This window comes from Vigna radiata, unplaced genomic scaffold (assembly GCF_000741045.1).
Source record: "Vigna radiata var. radiata cultivar VC1973A unplaced genomic scaffold, Vradiata_ver6 scaffold_180, whole genome shotgun sequence".
NCBI classification, from domain to species: domain Eukaryota; kingdom Viridiplantae; phylum Streptophyta; class Magnoliopsida; order Fabales; family Fabaceae; genus Vigna; species Vigna radiata.
The window spans coordinates 1-27,808 of NW_014542002.1; the positions used below are offsets into that span (position 1 = coordinate 1).

Genomic DNA, 27,808 nt, shown 5'->3' on the forward strand with positions numbered 1-27,808 from the left:
GTTTACCAGTGCATTTTTTAGTGCACTTGATTCAAGACTTCAACCAACTACTTGTAATCAACATAATTGCTTCCTATATGCAAGTTGGGGTGCCCTTGTTAGTCACTTGAGCAGCTTAAGTGAAAAGAGGCCATTGTAAACGTTTGTTGGGCAGTGTAAACGTTTACACGAGAGTTGTTATGATTTTGTAGAGAAATTTTTTCACAGGGATCCACTTTTTTGAACACAGGGGTCCAACTTTGTTTTTTTTAATTTTTTCATATGAGGACATTCTTTGTTATTAGGAATGGTAGGTAAAGTGTGTTAGGAGTGTTGGAGGTCATGTTTGGGCACCCAAGGTTCATGGAATGTGTCCTTGTTAGTCACTTGAGCAGAGTAAGTGAAAATAGGCCATTGTAAACGTTTACAGGGCAGTGTAAACGTTTACACGAGATCACAATCTTTCCAATCTTACCAAGTATCACAAGAGTCACAAACGGCGCTTTATGGATTTATGTCTTTGTTAAATGTTGTACATAACAACTGTGATGAAAATATTGTTTGATGACAATACATACTTACGTTTACAATTATATATGTGTGTTTGTAGAATTTAATTTTGTTTGCAATTTATGTTGCAACAGTTTTTGTGTCAAAATCACTGATTGGGGCAATTTATGTCATTGTAATCGTTTACGTTATTTGTGTAAACGATTACAATAACTGCACCCCTCATTTAAATGCTCTGTTATGAATGTGTTGCTGCCACGTCCCTCACCTTAGGCATCTTTCTTCTTCCATTGAGGTACGTACCTGCCCCCAATTAAAATCGTAATCAATAACATTGCATACCCACGTCCCCCATTTCACGAACCCTCTTCAATAACATTGCAAACCCACCTTCGCCATTTCGAAACGAAGGAATCACACAATCACACCAAGATCGACGAGATGACAGACCAACCGCACCAGAACCAACAAAGAGATCAACGAAGAACGATGTCTACAACAAAAAGCTGGGAAGAACGAACCCCAAATCGCACCGGAACCAGAACAAAGGAGATGGAGAAATCAAAATATTGCAAGAACGGAGATGGCAGCAATGAGACAGAGTGGGAAGGTGAAATAAGATGAAAGAGAATGTTGAAATGCCTATGAAGCAGGTCAAGGGCAAAACGGGAAGGCAAAATTTGAAATCTGAACCTCTGCAGTAACGTCATAAATTGGATTTTTAAAATAAAAAAAAAACCAACCAATCAAATGCCGACACCTGGCAGTGTCAAAATGGTGTTGATATTTTGGTGTCAAAATATCGGGACGCATTTATAAAGATAGAAGTTTGTGGGCTCCGTGAACAAAGAGTTTGAGAGAATCTTGATGTTTTTGCATTAAAATTTATAAAATCACGGGTCATAGAAGAAAAGAAAATATGAAAGTAATTGTATTAACTTGATGGAGAATTACATCTATAAAGTAAACAAGTTCACACATGTTTTAGATAGCTAGAAAACTAAGCAGAGTAGGGCAACACATGACACTGTAGACACCTGTTTCCAGAATGAATCAACACATGGTCTCAGGTCTCTCCTGAAAATCAAGAATTTCATTACATTTGCAGTTTTGGAGATTTGAAAAGCACAAAGACGACAGAAAAGTCATTGTGAGAAGTGATTGAGGAACATGTTTAGAATCTTACACCTCTTTCGATTATTCTTTTGTTAGGAAGGTGAAGTTCTGATCATGTTTTGAACAGGGGCTTAATTGTAGCATCTTTACATATCTGATAAACAAAAAATATATTTAAATGTATGAACAAACTATGTCATCCATCAGTTGTGGCTAAAAGAAACTGTCCCAAGGATCAATGAAAATTGGAAGGGTTACGGTAAAATGAAAGAAAATGAAAAGAGCAGAGACAATATGATTATTTTTATTAAATATGTTTATTAATGTTAAATAATACCTTCTTTATGTTAGTGACATCATTTCATCATAGAGCAAAGTTTAACTAAAAATTTAATAAAATAATATTTTTATTTGACAACATCATAATCCAAGGACATTGTAATTGTGTTTTAGAAATATGCCATGTGAATTTTACCTGGATGTAGATATAAACTTGGAGAATACATAGGACATTCCTTTATTGTTTGATCAACATCTTCTTTCAACTTAAATCCGTGATGAATATCTTCGAAGTTTGGCAAATTTATGAGACTTATAAATTTCAAGTTCTGGAATAGTACTTGTTTTCCATCTTTACCCATCTTTTCTAAACCACCACCATCAGGTTCATGTTCAAAACCAAAAGCTTTGTGTAACTGAGTGCACTCTTCTATTTCCAATCTTATCAGACTGGTAAAGTGACAAGCAGAGAGATTATAAAATAGACACTTCAACTTATTGCATTTATTAACTTCAATATCTGAAATATTTGGGAAGTAGACTTGTTGGGAAGAATATAGGCTCTTGAGTTGATGTGGATCACCTAAATCAAATATTTCTTCCAATTCATCACAGTCACTTATATGCAGATATGTAAGCATTGGTAAACTTGTAACAACTGTTGTGGAGAAGATGGTTTTCAATTTTGGACATCCATCCACTCGAATATCGAAAAGATTTTGGAGGCTTAGGAAAGTTGTGGGTCCTTTCCATATAAAGCTGAGTTCAGGTATATCGCAAAGGTATAGAGACTCTATATCCAAGTTTAGTGAAACCAGTTCTGTAGTGCCTTCTCCTATTTGGAATTGGAAGATACCTTTTATTCTAACATCTGTCAACGAAAGCACTCTAAATTTGAGGAAAGTTTTAAGTTGAGGGTGAAGTAATAGATCTTCCAATTGGTTAGATGTGTTGGTGAACGACCATAATATTTCATTCTCCTGTATACACAACACAATCGATCAAATAGATAAATACTTGTTTATTGAAAGATTTATAAAAGATTATCCATTTCACATCATTATTATTACTTTAATTTATAAATATATTTTCCAATTTCAAACATAATAAGAAAATAAATTATAATCTTGATAAGAAAATAAAAGTAATGATAAAGAAAAACTACTGTGATATGATTGTTATGCTTAATGCATTTAAACAATATCACTCAAGAAACTATCCGATTTATAATCACATATATTATTTTATATTTAAAACTCACTATTTTTAATTAATTTAATGAAATAATAATTAATATATTACCGTTGGAGTTGTCTGTTGCTGGAAATCTGAAGCATTTATCACCTTGTATATGGAAGAGTTGGACAATTTTGGACAACCCAAACAAAATAATTCATTAAGACTTAGGAGATGTGGACGACAATATTCAGGCCAAATGGCAGTTAGATTTGGTAATTCAATCAACTCCAAAGTATTCAAATTAAGCAAATTTCTTTTTGTATTAGTCTGCTGGAAACATGGGTACCCTGCAACATTATGTTCCTTTTCACTGCCAAATACATACTTCAACTTTGGGTTGTTAAAAATAGCCACACGTTTCAAACTTAAAAGCCCTTCGACTAAAAACACAGAGAACATATACTCCAAATTCTCACATTCATAAATTCCAATAAACCTTAATTTTCGGAGCTTCAAAGAAGAATGACTTTGAGTGATTGAAAGAACACCATTCTCTTCTTCTATTATGTGTCTCAATGATCTACATTTATATATTTTTAGATCCTCTAACAACTCCAGAGTTTGTACAACAGATGACGTGAAGAGAGAAGTTAGCATAGGGCATCCTGATATCGAAACGACCTTCAGATTGCATAGCTTTGAGTTCCTTGGAAAGGATATGCTATATAATTCATTACACATATTTATCTCGAGCTCTTCTAAATTTTGGAGACAACATCGCGAGGAGGGATCACAAAACAACTCTCGAAGCTTAGGTAAGTCTACCAAACTTAAGTAAACAAGGGTGGAGAACACAACTTCAGTTTGAAGCAAACCAAAACTGGTTCTATTATTGATAGTGCCATCAATGAGACATTCTATCTCTTTACAGTGTTGGAGTTGCAGGGCAATCAACTGATTCATGCCTTGTGGATCCATGGATGGGATTATATTTTTATAATCTCCCATAAGGTTCGTCAAACAAAGGAACTCTGCTCTTATAAACAGATCCTTGATTGCTAATGATGCAAAACGTTGTGCAACAACGTCAAATCTATTTATTAATAAACTTCTAATTTGGCCATATTTTTCCAAAATCACAGTAGTTTCATAAGAATATTGATAATGTCCACTTTGTATAACATACCTTTGTAATTTGGAGAAAGAGACATCATGTGGGAAGGCCTTTTCATAATTGATCAAACACAGATACAATTCCTCAAGCTGCAAACATTTCCCCACAACTTCGTAAAATTCAACATTTTTATTTTTCTTAATCACGCATTTGTACAAGTCCAAAAGCCTCAACTTCTTTAATTTTATAATCCCAACTGGCAAATCATCAAAATAAGAGCCACAAAAGTCAAGAATCTCCAATGCTTGCAGTTGTTCCACAAAAGATACGTCACCTAAATCTTGACGCCTCAAGCATAGTGTTTGAAGGTTTTTTAATGACATCAATGACTCTTGCAAAGACAAAGCACCTATATACCGAACATCTGGATTTAAGAATGCTAAGGTTTTAAGCTTTTCCAAGCTTTGAAGACACCCATCTGATACTTTTAAGCCACCACTCACATTAACAGAAAGTACGAGAATTTCAAGTGATGGACAATTTAGTTTATGATTAAGATGATCATGTTTAAAATCCCATACAGCTATTGTTTTCATATCCTTCATGACTTCATCATCTTCCAACACTCTTGGATCCACTTTAGTACGAGTGAAGATTGCTTGACCACTCTTAGACGCAATCCACAATGCTACATCACGAACCAAATCGTGCATTTTTACCCTGCATTTTTACCCTTTGTTTTTCTTTTGCATGCATTAACAAAAAACAATTCTTGAGCATGTCAATAGCTGAATCCATCTCTCTCCTTGCGTCTTCCATCATTCCAAATGTCCCAATTGTGCCAAATCCCCTTCCAAATCGAAACAAATCTTCCAAATCTATTTCACAATCCTCTGGAAACACAGAACACAACAATAATAAGGATTGAGCTAATGGGTTTGTCAAATTATTGTAACTTAATTCAAGACAAACATAAGGACTTGTTAAGCCTTTGGGAATATCTAGTGGCTTAGAATTTTCTAGCCTTGACAATGCTAACTTAAAATTTGCAATAGTTTTATGCTTTAACGTGCTTCCCACGGTCACAATTGCAATGGGCAATCCCTTACATTCATTAACAATTTTTCTTGCCACACATTTCAAAGTTTCTGAGGAGTCATCAGTTATGTTTGCGTAATGTCTGAACAGAGTCCAAGCTTCCTCATCATTCAAAAGATTAAGTTCAATTATACTTTGGCATTGCAAAGAAGTGCATAATTCTTTACTCCGAGTAGTTATCAATACACAACAAGCCTTACTGCTTTCATTAAGTGGAATACCTAAAGCTTCAAAGTTTAGGATTTCCCATACGTCATCCAAGATTACAAGAGTTGTACCTTTTCTTAATCTCTCTGATAATCTTTGTGCTCTACCTATATCTGATTCTTCCATTAACTTGAAGCCTAATTGATCAACAATCTGATCTTGGATAGATCTGATATTTAGAGGTTGAGACACTGTTGCCAAGACAACCTTCTCAAAGAGTTTCATCTGTTCAGCTTTTTTACCCACTTCTTTTGCCAAAGTAGTTTTCCCTGAGCCTCCTAATCCAATTAATCCAATTATGAAAGAACATTTATTCTTTAATGCTTCCAGAAGCTTCTTGTAAGATGCTTCTGTAGAGTTGAACATAAAGAAATCGTTGGAAGAATAGTACTGCATGCCTGGAAGTTCAGTAATCCTGGAAAATGGTTCAAACTTGCTATTATGATGGAGCTGAATCATTTCAGTTGTTTTTCTTTCTATTTCTTTTGCAAGAGAATATTGACATTGCCTTTTGAAATAGTTTTTATTCACGCTCAATATTCTTTGTTCCAGCATTTGCACTTCTTCTAAGACTTTTTCAACATCTTTCAGCCACTTCTCAACACTTGGCTCAACTTTTTCAACTTTAATGATGGCTTCTGTAATTTGCTCATTCACTCTATCTCGAGTCAATTCCAATTGTTCTTTGACATTTGGAAGATATAAACCAAAGTTGTTGAAACAACACAAGTATTGAGCATGATGTAAAATTGGATCCACTGCATATTCTGCAATCTTTGCTGCAATGGAAAGAAGAAAATCCTCCATTTCGAATTGGTACAGTTCCTAAATATGAATGAGTTCATCACTCTTTAGTTAATTACAAAATTGTATTTAGTAATGTATTATAGCAAGAGATGAAGCAATTAAAAGAAAACAATAAAATAAAAATTTGTCATATGTTCTTTGATAGATTTTGTTATAATAGTAACAAAAATAGAAGGAGTGTTATTGCAGCTTGAATGCCTTGTCTTTATCCAAGAAAAACTAATATTAGCTATGTGCATCCAGAAATTGTGTATATGGTTTTTTACAATGCACTAACTATTTATGACAAAATATGAATTAATTAACATATGCCTTAATGTTTAAAGGCTAAATTGCATAAACATGCCAAAAAATATTGGAGAGTATCAAGTGCATTTTGATCTTTCAAAAAGTTAAATATGTCTACAATGACACCATTTTTATTTTCATATTTATTTACCATAATTACTCATCTTTGTTTTTCAAAAGAAATTAACATTCTTGTCTTTCAAAATATATCAGACAAATATATTTTATAAACAATTATTTATTTATGTAAGAAAATAAATTTATTATATTCTTTCAACCAATAAATTAATATGAAAATAACACCTTAAATATAATATAATGATTAAAGATATTTTACGAGTTATCATAAAAATGGAATTTATTTAAAATTAAAGATAATAGAATGTCGATGTTAATAAATGAATCAAATTAATTTAAATTTTAAACTTAAATGTACTTATTTGTCGACAAGTATTTTATGAAGGGTTACGAACCATTGCTTCTCTATAGAAAAATTTATTTTACCGATAGAATTTTTTTATTATAAAAAAATTTTATTCGTTGATAATTATTTTTTTCTTATAATGTTAAATACAAACTTAATGAATCTATAGAGCATTACAAAACTAGTTTAGATAGAAATGGTTATACATAAAGAGAAGGACTGGATTTTCTCGACACTTTATCACCTGTGTCTAAACTCACCATCATTCGAATATTACTTGCATTGACAACCAAAATATCAAATAATTTGATATTCATAATGCATTCTTACATGGTGAGATTCATGAAGATGTGGATTCTAATAACTTGAGATTCTAATAAAGTATGTTGTCTTCAACAATGTACATATGGACTCAAATAAGTCATACGCTAAAAGAAAACACTATGTATCTTAGTTGTTCTCTATCTCATGTTGTTCAAACTATAATTTTTCGAATCTCATTTAGGTTTAATTTTGTGAAACTTATAATATATGTTTTAATCCAAAGCTCATGTTTAAACATGATAAAATGTTGTAATCCATGTAAACCTAATTTGCACTAATGAGAGCTCAAGATTTCTCCTACTTTTATTATTTAGAATTAGTGTAGAGATAACTTTGTTGATATTACTTAGAGTCAACCTTTAGACATAAAGACTAGTTAATTAACATGTATGGTTTTAGAATTTGTTAAATATCCAACACAAATATGATATTATTATGATATTATAAATTGAGAAACGTATCTAAAGATTTGTGCAGAGAGACAGTGGCAAGAAGAAGAAGAATTTAGGAGCAACCTTACTGCAAAATAGAATTTTAAAGAATGGAAAAAAGTTTTACAAGTGGGAAGTTGCTGAGTTTCGAAGTAATGTATAGAATTTATAAAGATGGAACTCATTCTTTAATTTTTCTGGGCTTTATCAATAACAACAAATTCTTTTTCAAATTTTCTTTTCTTTGTGCTTTCACCTCTGCTCAAGTTACGAATATACAACAAATCAGGACAAAATCTTTGATTACTTCAAACCATATTATTAATTAATATTTTCAACATGTAATCATTTAGATAAAGTATGAATTTTTATTTGTCTCTAAAATACATATAGTATTTTCAACAATAATGATTTAGATAATACTTTTTGAAGAAAAAAATGGAATGAAATTATTTATAGAGAAAAAAGTTCTAAGAGGGTTTTAATTAAAGACCAGATGTTTTTCTATTGAAATTATAATACGATAATAGTTAGGAGTTTATTTAGTTGAAATTATAAATAAGGCTAATTAAAAATATTATTCTATTTGAAATTAGAGATAAAATTAATTTAAAATATAGAAACAACTTTAATAAACAACTTTATGATTGTAATGTATTGAAGATTTGAATTGAGGCACTAACCTGAAGATTTGTGCAGAAGATGAAGAATTTAGGAGCAACCTAGTCGTGAAACTGAATATTGATTGAAAGTTGTGGAGTTGCAATTTTAAAGAATGGAAATAAATTGAGAAGGAATAAGATGACAAATAAGTAAATAACGAATTATGAAGTTCTGAGTTTCCAAGTAAGGTATAGAATTTATAAAGATGAAACTCATTCCTTAATTTAAAAGAATAATGTTTGTGCTTTCGCATCTGCACAAGTTACGAATATACAACAAAATGAGGAAAAGAAAATATAAAGTAACATAAAATATTACATTCTGAGGAACAAAGATTCTAATTTGATTTTTGACATAAAAATAAAATATTCTAGTTTGATGGTTGGGTTAAGTTTATTGTTGAAAAGGTATATCAAAAGCGGCGGTGGGAACTGGGTAAAAAAAAATTCATTTTTGCAGTTCCTTTTTCGACAAGTTGAAGAAAATATGTTCTTTTCTCTCACTATACAACGATACAAGAAAAACGATGCAACGCGAGTTTGAACGAAGATGAATGAAGGAAAATGAGAAGGAAAAAATAAATCACTCAATAACAACGATATAAGTGGTATTTGAAAGATTATAGAGGTACACCAAGAAAACATGGAAGTGCAGAAAGTAATGACACTCGATGAGAACCCTATTTTGACCAGTTTATAAATTTATATTTAAATTGGTCAATATAATAATAAAGTATTTTTAGCCACTAAAATTAATCGTTATTTAAGATTTTTTTAAGGGACTCATATAGACTAAATTCAGTTTTTACATACAGATTATAAAATAGAAATTTTGTTGACATTGAATACTTCTTTTAATTTTAAGAGCTATTAAATTAGTTGTGGTGTTACTTTTTCTAATTTAATTCCTTATTAATGGAGTTTTGCTGTTTTTCTAATGCAAGTTAATGGTTTGGATAGCTGCTGCATGTCCATGACATTTAAAAGGGTATTCATATAAATTCTAGTTTAGTTTGATTACAGCTGCTGAGTTTTTGAACCAAAGAAGAGTTAGAAATCCATGAATGTCTCTAACTGGTTTTGTTAATAACTGAAGAAGTTGTTCTGATGAGTTTGTGTTTATACTGCTACTTTTTATTGGCTACTCGTTTGATCACTGATCCAAGTGAAGATATATCTTTTATTTTTTAATTTCCCCATATTTTTAAGTTTGTATTCAATTAGCATCTTTTTAATTTTCACGTATGTTTTTACAAACATGATGTCTATTTATGTTGTTGTAGTCAACCCACATTAGTCAATGGTGATTAGCTTAGAGAAGTTAGTACAAAACCTGTAATGAAGGTTGTGGGTTCTAACTGCACCATTCTGAATGATATTTCACTGTAAATTTGAAGCATCATCTTTGTTTGAAATGTTAGCCTTATTCATTAATTGTTTCTAACTTTTATAGTCAATAACACCTAATGCATTATGAAATAGTACAATATCAAGCAGCACACATAACTAAGCTTTAGAAGAGTCTTTTATTTCTTGCAAGTTGACCTATTTGTATTTTGAACCTTTTATACTTTGCTGTAGGCATTTACTGATGAACTTTTTTGGAACTTTCGCTATGGATGGGGTCGTGTAATACCTTTGAGTTGTAGGGTTTCTCTTTTTGCTGTGTGATGCGGGAAAGAGATCCTCTTCAATCGTGTGATGTAGGAAGAGGATGAATTCAAGTGTCGTATCCTCTTGCTTGTGCGATGTAATGAGATAAAGATGTTTTGCTCTATAGCTTTCGCCCGTTGCTAAGTATAGTGCTTAGTGTTGCTAAGTATAGTGCTTAGTGTGAGATGCACTGAAGTTTTTACTCATAAGATATTAAGAAGCAAGGGAGATAGATTTGGTACTTTGATGGAAGGACGACTCGACCACCCTGTTTTGGATATTAGTTTGGTTGATGTTAGACAATTAAGAGGAAGGTATCAAGAGTAGGGATGACAACGGATCGAGTCGGGCACGGATAGTACCTACCTGCAACCCGACTCACCAGATAAAAATGTTCTCGCCATCCAACCCACTACACGCTGGGTACCCGTTTAGAAAATATGCGCGAGTATTTTAAAACCCGCAGATACCCGCAAAAAAAATATTTTAAAAGTTTTAAAATAAAATTTAAATAAAATTACAAAAAATATATTATAATATAATATAAATTAAATAAAATATAAATTAAAATATAATTTTAATTAAATTTAACCTAATAAAAAATTATTTTATTTTATTTTTAATTAAATTTAATTAAAAAATATATAAATTAATTTTTTTATTATTTTTTGCAGGTAATGGGTACCCGCGGGTTGGGTAGTATACTATTCGTACCGATCCGTTTAAAAACGGATATTAAAATACTCGCTACCCGTTATCTGCAGGTAGTAACTACTCGCCGCGGGATTTTTTTGCCATCCCTAATTAAGAGACAACTACTTATAAGTGTCTGACTTGATGTGTCCTTACGTTAATTATTAAATTGGTTAAGAACTATGGTTTGGATTATACTTAGTTATGTATTGTATCGTCGAATCTTAAATGTTTATGTTTACCATGTTAATTCACTCATATTTGTTTGTGTTTGTGATAATGATCATATAATGTTTGTGTTACACGAGAACAAATGTTAATAAACACTATAAGAAAAAAGACTATTACCTACAGTAAAAATTCGTAGGAAAGCCTCAAAATTGTAGATAATATAATGTTACTTACAGATTACTTATAGAAAAAAAATTCGTGAATAAAATAATCATAAATAACGTTAGATATAAATTTATTCATAGATAATTACATACGAATTTATCCATAGATAATTACATATGGATAAATATAATGTAATCATCAACATTTTCGAAAAATTAGATTTTTTTTGAACAAAGTTATACAAATTTGAACATTGATTGATGTACACATACACACGTACTGCAACAAACAATATATATAAGTCAAAGTAGCCATTGACATTTCTAATGAAGAAGGACAGTTGAAAAGTACATATCAAATGTTATAGCATAATATGTTTACAATTTTTTATATATGATACTTTTTATCACAATACTATAAACTCTTACACTTCAGTAGAAAGAAAAAACATTTAAATTTTAGTTCTAAATTAGAAAATAGCCTAAAATGCAACGAAAGAGTAAATGTAAACGAAGACTAATAAAAAGGATTATTCAAGTTCACGCAACGTGTTCAAACACAGTAGACTTTGCTTGAATAAACATTGTCTATAGGCCAACTAGACAACACTATATCCCTGTTAATCAATTAAATGAATTTGAAGGAAATAAATAAAAGTTAAGTAACATGTTATCAAGAAATAAAGGATGAATAGACATGTGTTAGAAGTCTGATTCCTATAAATCATACTGTCAATTGAATCTAATAGAAGATCCTGAAATGTAATTTAATTACTAATAAATGCAAGTAAGAACTCTAATCAGAAAAGAAATTAGAAGAAAATTATAGTAGTGGATCCTGCTCAAGACAGGCGAAAGACAAGAAAAAAGGAGGGCACGGTAAAGCTAAGACAAACCGATGTAGCAAAATCATGTGCTATGAAACTTCTAAATAAGTTTCAAAATGAATAGTTATCTAATTTGTTAATCATGTAATGTTATGGCCATTTATTTCCTTTTTCCTACACTTTACAAATGGATATATGATGTGCAGAAGAAATAATTAATAATAAGAATCTTGTTGAAAAAAATTGAAAAGCAATGACATTTTAAAATCTGTAGACAAGAAAGAAATATAATTTCTTAAAGTCTTTTTAAGGAAATTAAATCATCAGGACCAAAGTGATATGTGTACTATTTATTCTTTTCTTTCTTGTTTGTATTTGTGGCATGTGTTCCACGACTAAGATAACATGTAGATTTAATGTTCATCATAATTTATCGTTTAGACAATAATGCAAATAGCAGAGAATATTAATACACAGAGGTTTTGGTAAAAATACTTATATATTTTCTTTAATAACAAGAAAATATTACGGTAATATAACAAGCACATTAAACTAAAAGGGAATATTAATATGTAAATAAATTTATTAATTAAAACATTAAATATTAGAGAATATATTTTTGAAATATTATATATTTATATTGTTTATTCAATTTTTATTTTCTGAACATGTGACTAGGCAACTATACAATTATTAGCTTTAAAAAAAAGTAAAGGTATAAGCACAAACACATATATAATTATACGGTATATATAATACTTTTTTTGGAAATAGAAAAAGGTTACACTTGAAAACAAAATGACAAATATTTGTTTGGCCCAAAAGCTATTTTAAAATAGTATTCAATAAAATATTAAATCGATAATTATGCAGATTCATATAGTCCTTATCCAAACTCTTTTAGCAAGTGACATGTAATAAAATAATACATATTCGTATATTTCACTGTTATCTTGATCTTGAATTTAAAATCAATTTCAATCATATACACGAATGAAAGATTCAAAGGTGACTTAATTTGTTGAAGTAACTAACAGGGGTGGCATGAATTGTTGAGAATCGATTCTCATCACTTGCGTGTTAGGACAATGTTTCTTTTAGTTTAGAGGGTTAGATTGTTCATTTTTACTCTTTTTCATTTCCCGTTCGAAACTCTATTTATATATTTATATAGAGTTTCTTTTCCCTTTTTTCCTTAACACAAACAGATGTACGAAACACTCAGATTAGAATGTATATTGAAATAACAAAAGAAGTTGTTTTTCTTATCCGTCTCAACGTCTTCTTCACTTTTCTCTTCTGCTCCGATTGTAACCTTCATCGTATCGGACCACTGTCGGCAGCCGCTTCCCGCTTCTCGCGTCTGTTCTTTCTCTTACTTTAATCTCTGATTCTCATCTGCCACGCATACACACTTATCTGTTTTTCTTATCTGATGCTTATAGGCCAAAATATGTTGGGCCTCGATGGTAAGTGCACAGTGCTGGATTAAAATCAATATGGTATCAGAGCAAGTCTAGTACCTGTTATGCTTTCGTTGTCACCGCTGCTGTTTCTTGGGTTTCTTTCTGCAACTTCTTCTTTGCATCTTCTTGGCCTGGGTTCTTGGTTTCTTTCTGCAACCATGGATCAAGTTGATCAATCTTCCAACCCCTCCAGCCCATTCTACCTACACCCGGGAGAAAACCCAGGTTTTACTCTAATCACCCAAGTCTTAAACGAAAATAACTACTCTTCCTGGAGTAGAGCCATGAGGAGGGCCCTGCTTTCCAAGAACAAAGTCAAGTTCATAGACAGGTCCATAAAGAGACCTCAGAAAACTGATGCTGCTTACGACGCTTGGGAGAGATGCAACGTAATAATCCTATCATGGATAACAAAAACTTTGTCACCACATATTGCTGAAAGCGTTATTTACGTTGAAGAAGCGAAAGAATTATGGGACGAGCTCAAGGAAAGATTTTCCAAGGGAGACTATTTCAAAATCTCTGACTTACTACAGGATATACACTCGATCAAACAAGGAGAACAGGGAGTCAGCCAATTTTTTACAGACCTGAAAATTCTATGGGAAGAACTCGAATTCTTGTGACCCATACCTACCTGCACATGTGAGACTCCATGCAGTTTTGACTTGTCCAAGATTTCATTGAAATATAGAGAAGTGGAACATGTAATTTGTTTTCTCAAGGGACTGAATGATTCTTACAACACGGTTAGAAAACAGATTCTTTTAATGGATCCTCTTCCTAACATTAACCGTGTTTTCTGGCTTATTATGCAACAAGAAAGACAGGAAAAGCAAGGACCTACAGAAACTAGAATTCTGGTGAATGTTGCTGATAAAAACAGCCAATGGAAACCTGACCAGAACTGGAGAAATCAGGGACGTGGTAGTGGAACTCGTGGTTAAGGTAGAGGAAGGGGAAGAAATCCAAATTTTGGAAAACAATGTTCATATTGCAATAAAATGAATCATACTATTGATGAGTGCTATTCTAAGCACGGATACCCACCTTGGTATAAGAAAGATGACAAAAAGAATGAATGGAATTCTATCAATGCTTGCCAGAACAACACTGAATCTGAAGGCACTCTGAAGACACAACAACAAACCAATAACAGTGGCAATTTTCACTCCTTCACACCAGAACAGATGCAAAAACTTCTGAAAATGATAGACAAGACTGAAGAACCCTCTCACAAAATCAATCAAGTTCAGAGGAATGAAATTGAGAATAAACCAGGTAATTTTTCCTGGATTATTGACACCGGTGCAACAGATCATGTTACACATGATAAAACTAACTTTGTTGCTTTTTACAAAATTAAACCTATCTCTATTAAGCTACCCAATAAAACTATCATCACTGCTGAACACGCAGGAACTGTGCAATTTACTAAAAATTTTATCATTTCCAATGTTCTTTATGTACCTGATTTCTGTTTTAATTTGATTTATGTTCAAAGTCTTATCAAAGACTTGAATTGCAATATAATCTTTTCTTCTGAGGATTGTCAGATAAGGGAGAATTGTTCATTGAAGATGATTGGATGTGCTAAATCTTGGAATGGGCTTTATTATCTACAAGATTTTCCTAAACCTGATCAAAGAATCGTTTCAAGGACTGTTTTCTCTTTTAAAAAGGCTGATGTTAACTTGTGGCATCATAGATTAGGACATCCTGGACACAAGGTTGTAAAACATATATGTGAACAGTTTCCTTATCTTAAAATTGATGCTGACATTGTATGTGATACTTGCCATTATACAAAACAACACAAGTTACCCTTTTCAAAAAGTTTCTCTGTTTCGACTGAATGCTTTGATATTATTCATTGTGACATATGGGGTCCTTTAAATACTATTTTTGTTCATGGGCATAAATATTTCCTTAGCATAGTAAATGACTATATTAGACACACATGGGTTTTTCTAATGAATAACAAAGGACAAACCAGAGACTTACTACAGAGTTTTATCATCAAAATCAAGAATCAATTTAACAAAATGGTAAAGAACATTAGATCTGACAATGGGCCTGAATTTAATTGTGTGAGTTTTTATGATATGCATGGAATCAATCATCAAAAGAGTTGTGTTGAGACTCCACAACAAAACTCTGTAGTTGAAAGATAGCACCAACATATACTAAATGTGACACGCAGTCTTCTTTTTCATTCTAATATACCCAAAGTTTACTGGTCATATGCTATAGGACATGCTGTCTATTTGATAAATAGATTGCCTTCCCCTATCCTTGGTAATAAAACTCCTTATGATATGCTTTATAATCTTCCACCTACTTATTTAGACCTTAAAACCTTTGGATGCTTGTGTTTTGCTTCTACTCTTGAAAACAATAGGAATAAATTGGATCCTAGAGCCAGAAAAGGATTTTTTCTAGGATATAAGTGTGGTGTCAAAGGTTATATTGTGTTAGACATAAACACCAAAGAACTCTTCATAAGCACAAATGTTATATTTTATGAAGAAATTTTTCCTTACAAAAGTCTCCAAGACAACCAACAAAGCACAGACAATGAAGAAGAAAAGGATGAGTTTCTCAATGATCTTTTAAAGGATTACTATCTCACTGATGAAGATAAGCATGTTGAGTTATAAGTTTCTAATCAAGAAGGAGAGTTGCAGATCCCTGCTGATGGAGACAACAACAACAATACGGATAACAATCAAGAAAACTACAGACAGAGAAGATCAGATAGGGCCAGAAAGACTCCTGCATATCTAGAAGATTATGTTCATCAAGTTATTCAATCCTTACCTGTGAGAAATGGTTTCAAAACTCCTTATCCGATTTCTAATCTTTTATGCTGTGATAATTTGATACACAAGGGTCTAGCACAATGACACACATAGCTCCTATCACAAGAGGAATGGCCAAAAAGCTACAACAAGACTACTCTCCAAAAGGTCAAGTACTCTTTGCTATCTTTGGATGGAAAATAGGAGACCAAGGAGATGCTACAAATTGGCCAAGACATGGGGAAGGATAAAAAGGTCATTGCTACATAAGGAGGGGTGCTCTTATCAAGAAAGGGGCTGCATTAGAGAACTTCTTCTTCACATTTGAATTTAGCATTTCAGCTTTACTTTCACATGTTAGAATAAGCCTTCTAGAAGGGCATCACATTTAGCAAAGGCTGTACATGTGGAAGTAGATCCACATTTCTTAGAGTCACGTTTTCTCCTTGCATTGCCGAGAGGTTAGTCTATAAAACCTCTAAGGCAGCCATTGTAAAACACTTTTGGATATATGAAGAAATTCTGCAGAAATTGCTTGTCAATTCTCTTCTCCGAAAGTCCTATTCATTGCTTGCTCCTCCACTTCAACTTCCTTCCTCTTGTGGAAGCCTTCTGAGTTGTAACAATTCATTCAAGCTAGCCTCCATCCAGTTCATCTCTGTTAATCACCTTCCTCCGCTGCCTCTCCACCATAAATTCCTCCATCCAGATCTGGACACTACCACTGTCACAGATCTGTTTCTCTGCTGCACCAGATTCAAGCCATTCAACTAGCTGAATCTTCTCATCCAGTCATCAACTTTCGTGGATCTCCAAGCTTGCACCAAGGCCAGGCTTATCATAATTTGTCAGAGAAACACTCAAAATACATCATGGCTGTTACTGGAAATAAGGAACCCCAAACTTATAATGAAGCCAGAGACATGAAAGAATGGGTAGAAGCTATGCAGAGGGAAATTAAAGCCCTACAAGACAATGATACTTGGTTTTTAACACAGCTGCCTCCAGGAAAAACCCCCATAGGCTGCAAATGGGTATATAAGACCAAATATAGAGCTGATGGTAGCATTGAACGGCACAAAGCCCGACTGGTGGCAAAAGGATACACCCAACAGGAGGGTATAGACTATCTTGACACATTTTCTCCAGTGGCAAAGCTCACCACTGTTAGACTTCTAATAGCCCTTGCAGCTTCCAACAATTGGTTTTTACACCAGTTAGATGTTGACAATGCTTTTCTACACGGGGACCTTAATGAAGAGGTTTATATCCAACCACCACCAGGTTTGGACATTCACAAAGAAGGGCAGGTTTGCAACTTAACTAAATCCCTATATGGTTTGAAACAAGCCAGCAGGCAATGGTTTGAAAAATTGTCCTCTTATATGACTTCTGTTAATTACAAACAGTCCAAATCTGATCATTCTTTATTCATTAAAAGAACAGATACTTGTTTTACCGCTTTGCTTGTGTATGTAGATGACATTGTGTTGGTAGGTAATTCTATGGAAGAAATCAATTGCATCAAAGAACTCTTACACAAAAAATTTCGCATAAAGAACCTTGGAGAGCTCAAATACTTCCTTGGATTGGAAGTGGCTAGATCTAAAAAGGGAATACACCTATGTCAAAGGAAGTATGCTTTATACATACTTGAAGAAACAGGAATGAAGGGGTGCAAGCCTTCTTCTACCCCTTTTCTTAGAGACACAAGCCCACTATACAGATTGGATAACTATCTTGATGATCCTGGACCTTATAGACGATTGATAGGGAAGTTACTCTATCTTACCAATACTAGACCTGACCTATGTTTTACAATCAATTTACTTAGCCAATTTATGCAATCACCTACTAATCATCATTATCGGGTTGTTCAACATGTGCTTAGGTATATTATATCAACACCTACTGAGGGACTATTTTTCGCTACTAATTCTCCTATACATTTAAAAGCTTTTAGTGACTCTGATTGGTCAACCTGTCCCAATACCAAAAGGTCTACTACAGGATTTTGCATCTTCCTTGGGACATCTCTCATTTCTTGGAAATCTAAGAAGCAAAGAACTATTTCCAGATCCTCTACTGAAGCAGAATATAGGGCACTTGCAGCCACTGTATGTGAAATACAATGGCTCCATTATCTACTACAAGATTTTCAAATTAAAGAAACAGGAATTCCAGCCCTATATTGTGACAACAAATATGCACGGCCTATAGCTCATAATCAGAGCTTTCACGAACGGACCAAGCATATTGAGCTTGACTGTCACGTTGTTCGTGAAAAGATCCAGGAAGGCCTTTTGCATCTTCTTCCGGTTCGATCCAACGAACAGCTGGCCGACGTCTTCACCAAATTCCCACATCGCGTCAGTTTTAAGAATATTGTACCCAAGCTTGAACTGGTTAATATACATCGTCCAGCTTGAGGGGAGGCTGTTGAGAATCTTTCGATTCTTATCACTATCGTGTTAGGACAATGTTTCTTTTGGTTTAGATGGTTAGGTTGTTCCTTTTTACTGTTTTCTGTTTCCCGTTCGGAACTCTATTTATATAGAGTTCCTTTCCCCTTTTTCCCTTCACACAAACAAATATATGAAACACTCAGATTTGAATGTATATTGAAATAACAAAAGAAGTTGTTTTTCTTACCCGTCTCAACGTCTTCTTCACTTTTCTCTTCTGCTCCGATTGCAACCTTCGCCGTATCGGACCGTTGCCGGCAGCCGCTTCCTGCTTCTCTCTCCATCGCCCGAGGAAGCCTCGCATCTGTTCTCTCTCTTACTTTAATCTCTGATTCTCATCTGCCACGCATACACACTTATCTGTTTTTCTTATCTGATGCTTATGGGCCAAAATATGTTGGGCCTCGATGGTAAGTGCACAGTGCTGGATTAAAATCAATATGAATAAACTGAAAAACTAATCAACATGAATTTAGGTTTGAATCATTATACATGGGAATCCTTCCTTGTTATCTTGTCTATTTGTCGTGCAATCTTTTTAGAACTTTTGGCATGTAAGAGTTCTCTAAAGGAAACCGTTGAAAATTGTTGCAATCGGAATCGCGACGGCACGACTACCCAAAAAAGAAACAAATTTTGAAAGAAGATTTGAAATTGTCACCATAGTTTATTTTTCAAAACTACATAAAAACAACAAAATGATAAGGCATGGTCTGTGAAAACCAGATTTCAGGTTCGGGAGTCGGTTACGTGTAGAGAAGGTATTAGTACCCTACAACGCCTGCTCGAAGGCAGTACCTTTAACTAAATACAAAAAGACGATGTGGTTTTCAAAATGTTTAACCTGTAGTAAAAATTCTTACAAAACCTCATACCGCAATTTCCTAAGGCGTGTAGATCACTGTCCTTAAGGACTTATCCGCGGTGTACTGTGCAAGTCCCCCACGATACAACAAGAACTTCTCGAAAATATTCGAGGATCATAGAACTAGCAAGAAACTCTAATAGAGTTTATACCCAGGATAATTTTTAGAAGAGAGGAAGAGAGAATGAAAGCTAAGAAAAAACTAATGAGAAAGATTGAACTTGGTGTTTTGTAGAGGAGGAAGTGGATGAAGCCCATGACTTAAAAGGATCTCTTAAAAAATTATTATTTTTAATAATGTTCAAAATAGATATTTTGCAATATTATATTCAAAATTTATAACAATTCCCCACATATTGCAAAATATATATACAAATGAAAGAGAAAAGAAATTATTCTGGGTTTCACAAGATGTAATGCATGAGAATTGGTATAGCAAGCTATATGAACCAGTCTTAGATCAAGAAACTTAACCCACAGTGTAGTTGGTATAGCAAGCTATATGAACCAAAGACACTTGAGTGTGTTAGAGGTTTATCAATCACATTACACCCCCACAATCCTTGTTGTTATTGTTGTGTTGCGCTTACTAGGCCATGCGCGTGCCCGGTATTTATGAGTGCTCTAGAGATCATGCCAAGATCTCATGCAAATGGCCCCACTTGACACTTATATAGGCGATTTCATCAAGTGTATGCTGCAAATCATCCACCACCCATAAGGGATATGAAAATCATTAAAAACTTTGTTTAAACAAATTCTATCACCATATAGAATTTTAACGACAAAGTTTAACCTCTCATAATGCAGTCTATAGCACTTTTACACACATCATAGGAATGGACATATTTGATTTACAATCAAATTAGTGCTATCAGAACTAACAAGTGACTTTTTTTTACCCATATTAACCTTATTCATGGATCTCCAATCACAAAGGTTGGGTTACCATCACTTGTTTGTTTGCAAGTGACTTTAGTCTCATTCCCCTCAATGTTTCTAAAATCATATTTCTTCCTAAATGTTTTGTCAGAGGATCTGCTAGATTCCATTCTGACTTCACATAGTCAATGGAAATAGTTCCACCCTTTAGTAGCTACTTCACAAAATTATGTCTCAATTGTATATGTTTATTCTTTCCATTGTAATTCTTCTTTTTAGCTATAGATATTTCTGATTGGCAATCACAGTGTATTAACATCGATGAGGTTATTTTCATTCCTAGTGGAATGTTTGCTAAGAAGTTTTTCAACCACTCAGCCTCACTATCAGCCATCTTAAGAGCAACAAAATCAGATCACATTGTTGATCTTGCAATAGTAGCTTGTCTAGCTGATCTCCATGTAATCGCACCACCCCCAAGTGTGAATACATGACCACTAGTGGATTTTGTCTCATCTGAATCAGAGATCCAGTTAGCATCACTGTACCCTTTTAGTACAGTGGGAAATCCACTATATTCAATGACATCATCCATTGAACCTCTTAAGTATCTCATAAGCCTAGCAAGTGCATCCCAATGTTCCTGAGATAATATGGGCAGTAAGCTCCCAATTATCTGGGCATATTAAGGCTGAGATAATGATTGTCCTTTATTTTTCACTAATTTAGAATTAGCATCATAAGAATTACTCACGGGTTTGAAATCATAATACTCAAACTTCTTAAGAAGTTTCTCAATGTATTGTTCTTGGGATAATAATATACTATCTCCCTTCCTTATGATTCTAACACCTAAAATTACATTGGTTTCACCCACGTCTTTCATTTCAAAGTTCGATCCTAGAAATAACTTATTTCTAGCAACAATTTCATTCTCATTTTCTATCTGACACTATTCAATCATCATTATCTAAAGTCTCATTCAAAAATACAATGTGCTCAATGAGTTCTACTCAAACAATAGATAACAAACAATAAATAAAAATCATTCCAAAATAATAGATCATTTATTACTATAATCCATCATTAAAATCAAATTCCCATTTAATTTAAAACCCATTAATTTCCTTTTTGAAAATCAAATTAATTTCTCTTTTAAATTAATTTGATTTTCAATCAATTACTAAATAATTAATAAATTTTTCTTCTCATAATTATAATAATAATTATTATAAATTAATATTTTCTTCTCTCTCCCTTTACAATTTATTTTCATTAATTAAAACCATAGATTATGAGTTCTCCGGACCTAAACCTACACCCAAGCCCAATTGGACACTCTGGGTTTGCAGTTCAAGTAGGTTCAAATTGAACCAATCACAGTCCTCCGTGCCAGACTCTGGGCCTACAGCCCAATTAAAATTCTTATTGACATTATTTCAAAAATTGCCCAATAATGGGTTTTTACGGTCCAATTAGTTAGCCCAACCCAGATTTCCCAAGAAACTCAATCAGAACGAAGCTGCCACCGCCAACCACTGCGACGCGACGGTTAACATTCTGGCAAGTGTACCAGATCGTATCAAGTAATAATAAATGGTAAGTCCAAGTATCGTTTTCCCAAGAGACTCAAGGCACTAAACTCTTGTGCTTTTGCTTAACCAATCAAGACTATAAGAACAAAATATTTTGGGGTTTTTTTGAATTTAAAGTACGGAAAAATAAACATGAAATCAATTGAGGTTAAACACAATAGTGGATGGAGGATGTTGATAATATGAGATGGATTTGTTGCTAGAATTCCGATTTCACCCAACCACTCTCATATATCTATTTTTCTTATTAAATTCGCTTTATTATCATATTGTCATGCAAACTTTCTTAGTCTACCCTTAACCCGATCCCTCGGCAAAAAGAGCCTATTACTAATTATTGGCTTGCTATTCCTAGCCTCCCCTGGTAATTAATAATGCATGATAAACGGAAGCAAAAACAATTGATCGTCCTACCCCCCTATCCCTAGGTGGTATTGTTTAATCAAGGAATTTCCCACAAGTTCATGACAGTATCGTACGTCCCGTATCCATAAAGACAAACAACAATTATCTAATGAGTTAAACGATAAAAGCATTAAGCGCAGATGAGAAACCCAACAATTGAAAATCATAGCATACGACAAGCATATAAATAAATAAGAGTTTCAATAAAAGAGAGTTTAGAGGTTACATCTTTCTCCAGCAACAAATAATATTAGTTCCCCATCGTCATGGAGAAACTAGGTGAAGAATGGAATGAAGGAGATAGAAACCCTAAAAAGAAGAAAAGGAGAGTTGTCACCATCTCCAAATCTAGCCCCAAAGGGGTGAAAAGTGTGTTTCTGTGCCTAATCCATCAGAAGATACAAGCCCTAAGACGTTCTGGCCTTTAAATAGGGCATAAAAATAACAGAAAACAAGTCCAAGCCCAAACAGATCATAAATTCGCAGAAAATAGATCCAGGCCCATCTGACAACCGCCCGGCGTCTCACTTTTGGCGCCGGCGGTTTCCTCATGATCGCGCCACTGCCCGGCGGTGAGTTGTACCGCCCGACGGTTTGCTTCTAGTCGCAAAACCGCCTGGCTTCCCTGCCTGAGCGCCAGACAGTGGATTCTCCCCGCATTTGGCAGCCCAGCGTTGGATTTTGGCGCTGGGCGGTTCCTAGACTCTTCTTTTCTTCATGTTTCTTCTTCTTTCTTGAGTCTAAGACCTTCCATCTCCAATCTCATTCTTCATTTTCATCAAAAACACTGGAAAACAATGCAAAACAAGCATAATATCTCTAAAAACAGCTTTTGACTCTCAATCGACTCAACTTACGTGTTTTGCTTGATTCTAAGCTCATTCTAAGCCTTAAAGGGTGTATTTTGATCTCAAATGAAGCATGAAAATAACTATTTTTCAACCGTTATCAGCAACCCCATGGTAGCACCCACCGGCACCCTCATTGGCGCAAGCCGTGCATCCAACAACTGCCACCACGGAAGAGAAACAAAGATCATCAGAACCTAAAAAGAATTTCCCAAATATAATTCGGATGAAACCCTACATCACAAGTCATAAAAGAAATAAGATAATCATGAAAGAAACCCCCAAAATTGATGAACAACCGAAACCCTAAATCGTAGAGTCAAAACCCCCAAATCACAGTTCTGTTTTTTATGGTGCCGATGCCGGATACTCAGCCCCTTTTGTCGTCTTCGTCGGAGGTCACTCGCGACGAGTCGCTGTCGTGACACCGATTGCACTCAGTCGCAATCAAGACTGACCCGCACCCACCATCGTGGTTTGCTTCGAAGGAGGAGGCGTCCACAACGAACATCGCTCCAAGGACGCTCACACTTAGAGGTCTTAACACCGGGACAACGCCGCCACTATGTCATTTCCTCCGCGGAATTGGAACTCGCGACTCTCCACGCCGAAAACGACTATTGTGTGTATGGTAGGTGGATCACCTTTGAGCCATCAAACCTGATCTCCACTCCCAAAGAGAAATCGCTGGAATCAGAGAAGAAGAGAGGGAAGAAAGGTTCCCTGTTTTGATTTGAGGCCTGAACCCATAAGAGTAAGGGAAAGAACTTTCCCGTGCACGCCGCAACTCCCATTGTTGGAGTTCTTGGTTCAGGGAGAATAAAGGTGCTACCCTAGCTACCTTTTCGTGTGAGACAAAGAGAAAAGGGAATGAAGCTTCCCTACTCTACGAGCTTCACTAGACAGCCCAAAGCTAGGCCCGTGAGAGAAGAAAGGCCCAAACAAAATTGGAAAAAAACAAGTGTTTGAAGAAAATGCCCAATGAGGGTTCTAGAATTAAAATTCCACAAAATTAGTGACAAACTGATTAGGAATTTAATCAGGTTTTAGAAAGGACATTTAGCGTAAGAGTCCTAATTCCCTAATTACAATCAGGATGATATTTCAATTCTTAATTCTAATGAACTAAAAACCTTAATCCTTAATTTATTTCTCATTACAATTAAAAGGAATCCAAACCCTAATTTGTTCAATGTTAGTGATATGCTTCCCTAAAATGATATCTTCCCAAATTTCTTTTTAGAAAGAAAAGGAAAACATCATAAATCATCCAATCATACCATAAACATCACACCATCATTCAAAGCATTTAAAATTAACAATCTACAAATGTCAATAATTTAATTAAGATAGCTTCCTGTACCTTTTTTACTTTTGACAATAACGAGATTGAAATATAATTCCTTAAGATTGTAGTAAAAATGCTTGTAGATCATTGTCCTTAAGGACTTATTCGCGGTGTATTGCGCAAGTTCTCCAAGATACAACAGGAACTTCTCGAAAATATTCGAGGATCACAGAACTAGCAAGAAACTCTGATAGAGTTTATATCCAGGATAATTTTTAGAAGAGAAGAAGAGAGAATGAACTTGGTGTTTTGTAAAGGAGGAAATGGATCAGGCCCATGTCTTAAAATATCTCCTAAAAAATTATTATTTTTAATAATGTTCAAAATAGATATTTTGCAATATTATATTCAAAATTTATAACAATCCCCAAAAAAACACTATAAAGAAACAAAATATATTTTTTAGTTTTTTAAGCCCGACAATGATTGACCTTGCTCCTACGTATTCTCATTTAGAATGAGAAATCAATGTTACATAGTTCTTTTGAAAGATTGTTGGTTTGTTTGAAAGTGGGAAATTTTTTTATTTTGAAGATTTTATATATTTTAGTATTTTTGAGAAAAAGGAAAGTAATGAGTACTAGGCCAACGCAGAACGGTCACACGAGTACCCCTACCTTTAGAGGAATATTTAATATATCTTTAATTATTTTTTTAAGAGGAAGAAAAGCATTAGGCGTTGGTACGATGCGGACAATCACACGAGTACTTATACTTTTAAAACATTATTTTTTTTATATTTTAAATACTTTTAAAAGAGAAAGAGAAAGGTATTAGGCAATAGGACAACGCGAGCGGTCACACGAGTGCTTAACCTTTAAAATATATTTTGATTATTTTTAAAAGAAAAAGAAAATGTATTAAGCACTAGGACGACGTGTACGGTCACACGAGTGTTTATCCTTTAAAACATTATTTTTGTCATTTCTTAGTTATTTTTAAAAGAAAGAGAGAAGGTATTTATCACTGGGACGACGCATGCGGTCACACGAGTGTTTAACCTTTAAAACGTATTTTTTTTATTTTTTATATATATGTATATATTTTTTAATATTTAAATATTTAAAAATAAGAAGATATTTAAAACAGAAAAAAGAAAAGAATAAAAAGATAAATAAATAAATAAAATAAAATAAAATAAAAAGTAAAATGATAAAATAATAAAAATGAAAAAAAAATAAGTAAATTAAAAAAGGTGTGGGGTGCGAAATAAGAACAAAGGGGGTGTGGGGAAGAAAAGGTTTTTTTGGACGAAATGGGCTCGAGCCCAAAGAGAATGGGGTGTGAAATGAGAACAAAGGGGGTGCATGAGTGAGGAATAGGGTCTGCGCAATATAGAAAAGTTTTTTTTTTTTATTTTTTAATAAAAAAGAAACTAGCCTAGGCCCAAGGCCCTCTTCGCTTCCCAGCTCAGCACATTAAGGGTTTTCTCCCCAATCCTCACATTTACTCAGAAAAGGAAACAGAGACCCAGAGTCTATTGAGATTGTTGACAACACAATTTCTATATCAATCTAGTTTTTGATGATGAAAACACATTGCTTAATAGCAAGTACATCTTACTGCATTACATGTTCTTATGCTGATTAAACTGTAATATTTGTTGAACATGTGTATGTGTATGTACTATGTTACATGTTCCTATGTTGATTGATTGATATATTTCTGGAACATGTGTATATGCTTTAATGTGTTGTGTGTTATGCATCATTTCATTGTTTTACTGCACATATTTTAAAGCAAGAAATCACAAGCACGTTTTTACGAACTTATTCTTGTGCTACAAAGTTCTAGTACAATCGACTACATTTCTAATGGATTCGACTATGCTAAAATCTTTGTACAAATTTTGAGAATCAGTGCTATGTGCTATTTTGAGAAGAAAAGAATTTCAAAGTGTTTGTCATTGTGATAGTCGACATTGTGTTTTAAATATTCGACTGTATCTGTTGTTTGTTTTGGAATTTTGTTATGCTCTTGCACTCTAACAACTATATTTTTAAAAGTTTAGTTGAGCATTGATGGCTTGGTCAATTGTATTGAATGTGTTCTGTTACTTATTGACCATAGGCTACTAAGTTGACTAAACTATTATAACTATATAATACAATCGACTGAATTAGTAGCACATTCGACAAAGAATCTGACTGATTAACAGAAATCTATAAATAGACTAAACACGAGTTTGTTCGAAGACTTTTGATGATCTAACAATTTCATTTATGTTTCAGATTTCTCTTTACTCCAAAAATTCTCCAAGAAGACGGTAGTGATCTTTCTTGAAAGAGATTCAAAGAGGAGATTCAATTGCGCATTCATTGACTGATCAACATCTACACAAGAATGTGCTTCTGTGATTGATCGTGTAGGCTTGGCATCTTGTGAAGACTACTAGAATTTTCTGAGAGGCTTGGCATCCTGTGAAGACTGATCGAATTGGACCTGTTGTGATACAGAAGGATAGTTCACTTTGAGGATTGTTCAAAGTGGTGTTGCAGATTGCAGAAGAGGGGATTCTTGTTGCAAGTCTGATTCTGTTGTGCAACTAAATTTTGGTTTTGGGTTATGTCAACACCCAATTTCGTCCGGGTGACTAAATAATGAGACTTGGTTTTTATTGTTGTCCTATTTCATTTATTTTCTTTAATTTTTTTTAATTTTATTTTATGTTGTTCTTAATTTTATTTTACTATTTTGTTTAATTTTAAAAAAAAGTAATTACAAAAAAAAAAGAAACGAAGAAAGAATAAAAAAAAAAGCAAAAAATTTTTAAAAGAGAAAAAAGGAAAAAAAAGGAAAAAGAAAAGAAAAAAAAAGAACATGAAAAACGGAAAAAAAAGAAATACAAAAAAGGAAGAAGAGGAAAAAAGAGATAAAAAAAAAGAGAAAAAGAATAAAAGAGAAAAGAAAAATAAATAAATAAAAAACAAAAGAAGAAAAAAGGAAAAAGAAAAACAAAAGGAAAAAGGAAGGAAGGAAAAAAAGAAAAAAGGGGGGTGCACGTGAATAAAATGAAAAGAAAAGAATGGTGATTAAATGGGAGAGGTGCTCCACATGATTTTCTTGGAGAAATGGTGCAGCAGGCCCATAAGCAATTAATATTAATGCATGAAAGATCACTTTAGAATATTTTTGAAATTTTGTTTTATTTGGTAATAATTCGAATCAACATTATGGCAATCATTACAAGAAATAATTAAAAATAAT

At 33.5% G+C, this 27,808-nt stretch overlaps 1 protein-coding gene across 1 annotated transcript; it reads right to left on the minus strand.

Moving 5' to 3' along the window:
• Positions 1–2,080: 2,080 nt before the first annotated feature.
• LOC106778921 (probable disease resistance protein At4g27220) lies at positions 2,081–8,491 on the minus strand (the record flags this gene model as incomplete). Its single annotated transcript, XM_014666929.2, has 4 exons — positions 8,440–8,491; positions 4,945–6,307; positions 3,187–4,865; positions 2,081–2,864 (listed from the first exon to the last, which is right to left on the minus strand). Coding segments are annotated over exons 2-4 (3,808 nt in total), but the record flags the coding sequence as incomplete, so codon positions are not given.
• Between the last annotated feature and the right edge of the window lie 19,317 nt (positions 8,492–27,808).